General features: G+C 38.5%; 1 protein-coding gene across 1 annotated transcript; it reads left to right on the top strand.

Annotated features, from left to right (window-relative positions):
* Positions 1-1,587: 1,587 nt before the first annotated feature.
* On the top strand, positions 1,588-3,432 carry LOC122071925 (NAC domain-containing protein 43-like). Its single transcript, XM_042636409.1, has 3 exons — positions 1,588-1,905; positions 2,043-2,323; positions 2,424-3,432. Exons 1-3 carry the CDS (start codon positions 1,722-1,724, stop codon positions 3,234-3,236), a joined length of 1,278 nt encoding a protein of 425 aa, XP_042492343.1. The 5' UTR covers positions 1,588-1,721; the 3' UTR covers positions 3,237-3,432.
* The last annotated feature ends 3,987 nt before the right edge of the window (positions 3,433-7,419 follow it).

Consider the following 7,419-nt stretch of genomic DNA (forward strand, 5'->3'; position numbering starts at 1 on the left):
ACATTATGATTAGACTTTAGAAATAGGGAATACTATCATTAACTCTCATCCTCCTATTTACAAAGATTCAAAATACCCTTTTCAATCCAATTAAATGGTCAGAACTAGAATAAGAAGTTCTCTTTTTTACTATGAGTACAGGGAAACTCTCCCACTGTACACTGGCCCCCCCCCCCCTCATATATGAGCTTATTCGCTCTTTGTTTTCTACCTAGACCTTTGTTTCTTTGACTTTTCCACCACTTTCTAAAGTTTTGTTCTAATTTTTTTTTTAGTAAAAAAACAGTTTTGTTTTACCACATGATGATTTTTAAGTATCAAAGGTAGAGAGAGTCTACTTGTGGATCAAATTTAAATATATAATAAAAGGGAACAATACCATGGCATAGTTTTATACAATAATTTGCTCACATGGTGTTGGTTGGTTGCTGCCCAGGTAACCAAATAAATAGAATGTCAAAGGGTATTTTTAAAAATACTAAAATGTATAAGGGTTTTTGTAAATCAGTGTAGAAGTGAATTATTCAATTTCTTTAGTTACGAACAATAATTATAATTACTTTGCTGCAACCCGAGTACCAACTAAATTTTTTGTTCCTAATGCTGAGCCTAACATAATTAAATGGCTAGAGTGGAGAATGGATCTGTTGTTTGTACGATCAAGGTGAGCATCCAACACCTATCCCATTTTTGTCATTACATAGGTGAAGAACGGTATATTTGAAAACAAAAGCGATAAGTTTTGGATGCTCACTCACACGATGAGGTGATCATATGAGTAGCACATCCAATCTTCTAGGGTGCCACCACCTTTCATAATTTTTCTGTTTAATATATGAGTAAAAGGAAAATATTTGTTTACAAATTTTGTTTACGTACGTAAATCCAGACGTAGTTCGTAGTTGGCATGAAAAGAATATTAATGCGACAAAAAAAGGGGGACCTTAGACTTAAGTCTTCTTCCGTATCTCCCATTATGTGTTTCTTGTCCGATGGGGGCCGCCATGATGACCTGATGAAAGCGCAACTCCTCCGACCCTATCATCATCTCTCTCTCTCTCTCTCTCTCTCTCTCTCTCTCTCGGTCTCATGTCGTTGCGGTGGTTGCACAAGCAAAACCTGTGATTGATGCTTTCTCTGTATGCATGTGTGTATTCGAGTGTGCGTGCGACTATGTGTGAGAAAGAGAGAGAATCTTTAGGGATAGTGGTGGTTTCGCTGCTGTTTTTCGCTAAGATTTTAAGGTCGAGGGTCGTAGTTAAGATGGGGGCGTGTCCCCTCACTCTCTGGTGGCCCTAACGTCCTTATGGGCCCCATTCTTTCTACCCTTTTGTAGGACCCATAATCTCTCATATTGATCATATGGAGGTGAGAGATCGAGAGAGAGAGAGACAGAGAGACAGAGAGAGAGGAGGTGAGGTGGGTGGCTTTTTTCTGGAAGCCCTAGCAAACTAACCCCACTGAAAAGTACACCCAATGACATAAATCAACCTTTTTCATGTATCTCCGGACCCCTGCAGCTGATGCATACCCTACCAATCTGCCACACATATAAATGAATCCCTTCTCTATTTGGGGCACACATACCCACTTTCATCATCTCCTCTTCTTCCATTCTCTCTCTCTTTCTCTCTTTCTTTCTCTAACTCAGTGAGTAGGAATCGAATCCTTCCTGTTTGGCTAGGAACCAACTTTGGTTGTGATCAGTTTGGAAAGATTTAATGCCGGAGGAAATGAGCCTTTCAGTGAATGGACAGTCTCGGGTGCCTCCTGGTTTCCGATTTCACCCAACGGAAGAGGAGCTCCTTCATTACTACTTGAGAAAGAAGGTTGCTTATGAGAAGATCGATTTGGACGTCATTCGGGATGTCGACCTTAACAAGCTCGAGCCTTGGGATATACAAGGTAACTCCATATATAGAACTCCTCCCTCCATTAATATCTTCATTAATCTTTCCTTAAACACGCATTAATTAATTACTAATTATGCTAAAGCCAATTAATGTGTTTGCTGCTAATTATATACTTGGTGGGTTTGACAGAGAAGTGCAAAATTGGATCCACTCCTCAAAATGATTGGTACTTCTTCAGCCACAAAGATAAGAAGTACCCTACCGGAACCAGAACCAATCGAGCAACGGCGGCCGGATTCTGGAAAGCTACAGGTCGTGATAAGGTCATTTACAACAACTTCAAGCGTATTGGAATGCGTAAGACGCTTGTCTTCTATGAAGGTCGTGCCCCTCACGGCCAGAAATCCGACTGGATCATGCATGAGTATAGGCTCGATGACCACCAATCCTCCTCTTCTTCTGATCCTAACGTATGTATACATTAACACTGTCCTTCCTTAATAGTTCGAGCTTTTAGGTGAAACAGTTGTCGGTTAACAGTTGTTGTATATGTGTATGTGTTAAATCCAGGCACTAAATTCAATGGGAGAAGGGGCACAAGAAGAGGGGTGGGTGGTTTGCCGTGTGTTCAAGAAGAAGAATCATCACAAGGCTATAAGCAGCCCTAAAAGCTCAGCCATCACCATAGATGCAAAGGCCCAGATGTTCAATCCAAGCAATGATGGAGCCTTGGACCAGATTCTTCAGTACATGGGAAGGAGTTGCAAGCAAGAGAATGAAATTACAAGCATCAATAATAATGGTCTCAACATCCACATCACAACCTCCACCACCAGCAATAACAACAACTTGAGGTTCCTCAGACCGATCCACGACAGATTCATGCAACTTCCAGCACTGGAGAGCCCAACGCTCACTTCACTTCCAAACGATCGGAGTCAGGACTCTGGCAGTCAAGTTTGTTACCCACCAATCGATGATGGTCAGGTGTTGCCAGACACCGACCTTGGAGGAGGAGGAGGAGGAGGTACAGGGCATCTCATCAACCCGGTTTACCACTCAGAACCGGGACTGAGTGACTGGGCAGCTCTGGATCGGTTAGTTGCTTCCCACCTTAATGGCCAAGTAGAGACTTGCAAGCACCTGGCTTGCTTTAACGAACCCACCATGACCTTCTCTTCACCAGCACCTCCACTCCCTCATGATGATGATCAAGATGATCTTCCATTGCCACAACAGCTAATTCGCTCCTCCACCTCCACCTTCAACAGATCATATCATAACACCCATGACTACAATAGTGAAATTGATCTATGGAACTTCACAAGATCATCATCATCCTCATCCGACCCACTTTGCCACGTGTCCAATGCTTCTCTATAACAGATTTCCCAAAGTCAATACTAGTTAAATGTTGTATAATATACTATATATATATATATAGAGAGAGAGAGAGAGAGAGAGAGAGTGAAAGACAGAGATGAAGGACAGAGAGAGGTGTAGGGTTGAATGTATGAGATTAGTATTTTGCGAATTAAATAAATAAATAATATAATATGAATTCCAAGTTGGTGTGGCATTGTCAAGTGTCAACCATTTTTATTACCTTTACTTAATCACTAATCACTATGTCTTGGCTTTTCACCATTCTTGTCGAGAAGACTATCTTACAAGTTCTTTTTTGGGTGGTGTGAAATGCTCTTCCCACCTGTAATCATGTTTACTTTCAATAGTTAAAGTTTAAACCTAATTAAATCCTGCTTAGTATGAAAGCTTAACGAGGTAGCCGGAGCTTTGGCTACAATAATGCCCAAGATCCATCTTCACCCACTTGACCAGGTAAAAGTCAGGCCCATATGGCTCCAGGTTCAGTGTTTGTTTGCTATTCCATAGCTCCAACTATCAGGGAAGGGTAGCGTCAATGTATAAATCAACACTCTTGTAATGCTGCATGTGTTCTCGGATGAACCTTAATTCATTTGCCAACCCAAAGAGAGAAGATTGGGTGAGATACTTATAATTATAAATTATAAATAAAAACAAGTATCGAGCTCAATTCCAGAATTAGCTGTTCACATCTTTTTCTCAAAATGAGAATCAAACAAAAAAAGGGGAATCAGTTGTTGAATGTATTGTCGCATTCTGAGTTGGACCACACTGTCTGGGTCTGAAAATGACCGACTTTTCGTCCCATTACCCTTCAATGCTATTTCGTAAACAAGACAGGAAGCAGAGAAAAAACGATAACCACAGAGCTTTCACTTTTTTTGGAGAGAGAGAGAGATGGTTCAACTTTCATGTCTTGGTCGTCTCAATTGGGAAATCCATAGTGAAGCTTCAGTAGGAGATTCCAGACTCAGAAGCCAATAATCTAAACAAACTCGATGGTTGCTCTGTGCATGGCAAACCAGGCCCTTCGGGAATTGGCAGCCATTATAGGGTTCATCACCTGATCACTAAGGTATTACTCATCATGATCTTCCTGGTTCCAATTAATAGGAGATCAAACTTCTTTGCAACCAAATTGCACGCAATAAAAGGGGCAAAGAAGAAAGGGTTTTGTTCTATTAACCACGATTGGCTGTAAAGTCAGTCTAGTAGAGGTACAATTTCAAAGAATTAAAGGTGTATTTTTGACATTTGAGATGTTTGAAAGGTGCAACATAATCAGAGACCTTGATTCTATATCATTTTTTTAGGTATCGTATGTGTTTTTTCTTGTTAGAAAGCTCTGCCAATGGTATTGCCGTAGGTAGAGATGCTCTCTAGTTTTGTCAGTGTTGGTACCATAATCTGAAATTTCTATGAACCAGACGATTCACGGTCAATGCACAAGGCAATTAACCAATAAGACTATAAGGAACCTATATTAAAGGACTAATCGTTGATGAAAAGGTCTTGGAGATAGAATTCATACCAACATGAGTTGGTTCCAAGTAAAATTTTAGTCAGCCTGACCAAAAATGAAGAGCTTGGAGTATGAATCAACTGTTTCTAAGTATGGTCAGCTAACCGATTTCGACTTTTTATGGCCAGTTGACTGATTTCGATTTCTTACGGTCAGCTGACTGATTTTGACTTTTTATGGTCAGCTAATCGATTTTGACTTTTCAGTCAGCTTGGCCGATTGTCAATCAACATAATTTGTAAAAGGGCGAGTGGTAGCAGGACGTACGTGTTGCAATCTTATTTTCACTTTCTTTTAATATTAACCGTCCATTTAAGTTTAGATTAATCTAAACCATCTATTAGTTTTTTATATTGTAACTGATTCCTAGTTTTTAGGGTGGAAAGATGACGGACATGGTTACTTAACTTGTCTAATATTTTTTTATATAAATAAAAAATAAAAATCCAATATAAGTGGACTCCTCCTTCGATTTTGTTGGTAAATCTCAATTCTCTCTCTCTCCTTGCTTTTTCTTCAACGTTGTTCCTTCTTTCTACAGTCGCCATCATCATCATCTCTCTCTCAAAATAGAATGAGATAAGAAAAAAATCAACATAACTATTTTCAGGCACTGAGCATATGAGAGACTTGGCCACACATATCAAAATACCATGTTTACATATTAATCATCAGGGAAGGGATTTGGACAGTAAAGTTTGCATGTATGGCAAAAGACAAATTTAAATTTATAAAGTAAACAAAGCTGTTGAATATTTAGGATTTTATTATTATTTATTGGGTAGATATTATTAACCTATGAGAATTTACCATGGATGCAAATCTTCACTGAAATTGGTAAACAAAACTTCAACTAAACTGGAGAGCGGTGAAAAAGAAAGAAGAAAGAAGGAACAACCTTGAAAAAGAAGCACAAAGAGAGAGAGAGAAAGAGAGGATCGAGATTTCTAAGCGGAATGAAAGGAGGAGTTCGCTTATATTGGGATTTTTATTATTTATTTATTTAAATATTAATAATATTAAACAGAGTTGTAACTATTTACAACTCTGTTAGCAGGATTAACATATTTAACACGTGTCAATCATATCACTTACGTGAACATTCACCGAGCTCCGAACATATCGCATTCCTATTTTTCTGCACGTACCACGACCATTTTGCCTTTGTAAAGATGTGATTCATTTCCAAGGAAGTTACAAAGATGTGGCTTAAGTGGTTAAGACAGTTACAACCAATTAACTGCCCCACTAAGTACATGATACATGGGTTCCTGCAGTTACGAAATTGCCAAAAGAGCAGGATCTTTCAAATAAAACTATAAAAATGACTACGGTGGAAGAAAGATGGCATCATCAACAGATCAAAGAAACTCAGATATCAAGTCTATCTTTCATTTCATTTTTTATATTTTTTGTCGTTTTTTCTTCCTTCTTTTAGATTAGTATTTTCCTTTTGAAGTCCTGTACTTCTTTCAAATTATGTACTTCATTTCATAGTGTAATGATCACGTCTCTGGTATGTTTTACATCAATAGAGACAGTGACAAGGCATGCCTGGAGGAATAAGAACCGCAGTTGTTGGGCCACCTTCTACAGCTCAGACACTTCAGACCTTCTAGGGGGCTTCGGGGGAGGCAACATTAGGATGGACATGGGACCAAGGAGAATCACTAGATGTTTTGGCCCAGATCATGTTTCTGGCATGTTTAATATCAATAGAGACAACAGATCTTGATTCTGGTATGTTCTACATCAACAAAGACAACAGATCGTATTTCTAGTATATTGAATATCAACATAGACAAGATTACATTTTCCCCTTGTCTATGAGTTACTATCATTTGTCTTCATATTTTTTCATCCTTGTATCATGTCTCTACAAAGAACATTAAAAGTCTTTGGAGAGATCGAGGAAAGAGGAGTGCTCACATCTCCTGATTAGAAGTCAGAGACATTCTCTTGAGTCTGGATGACTTTGGCATGCCCACAATCCCAATATGAACCTTCTATAGGTTCAGTTGTAGAAGAACATTTTACAGTTGGCGTATGGTAGCAGACAAACCGTGCAATTTGTTGCTAATAATTTTACGGTCAGTGCATCGTAGAAGACAGATTGTGTGATTTGTTGCCAACAATTAGTGCTTCTTGTAATTTTTTTTTTTCATTTTTATGATAAATGATCCTTTACAAAAATAATATTTTTTATTTTTTACAAAGAGATTAGTTATACTCCCTATAACCATGTCAGGATTGCCCTCTTACAAAAAAAAGGTGTATTACATGCCAAACTGAAAATTTTCATATAATCAAATGACTTTAACACAATATTATATGACTCTATCTTTGACTCCCAACATCTCAACACTTCCCATAATGTATAGTTTTGACGGATAACAAATGGGCCATGCTCTGATCGATACAGTTTTAACCAAATTAAATAAACCATGAAATATCACTTTGGGTGGTTTAATCCAAAGTCGTAAGGGCGTTAGGTGGAGAGTACCTAAGGGTATACTGAGACACATCCAAGACCTAAATAATGGATGCAGAGCATTACCCCTATAACTCCCAATACCTCAACATAGCCAAGATCCACTAATTCATTCTTGAATCAACTTGCAAAAGGAGATTTGATCAATCCATACTATATGAGCATTC

Source organism: Macadamia integrifolia, chromosome 2 (genome assembly GCF_013358625.1).
Source record: "Macadamia integrifolia cultivar HAES 741 chromosome 2, SCU_Mint_v3, whole genome shotgun sequence".
Lineage (NCBI taxonomy): Eukaryota > Viridiplantae > Streptophyta > Magnoliopsida > Proteales > Proteaceae > Macadamia > Macadamia integrifolia.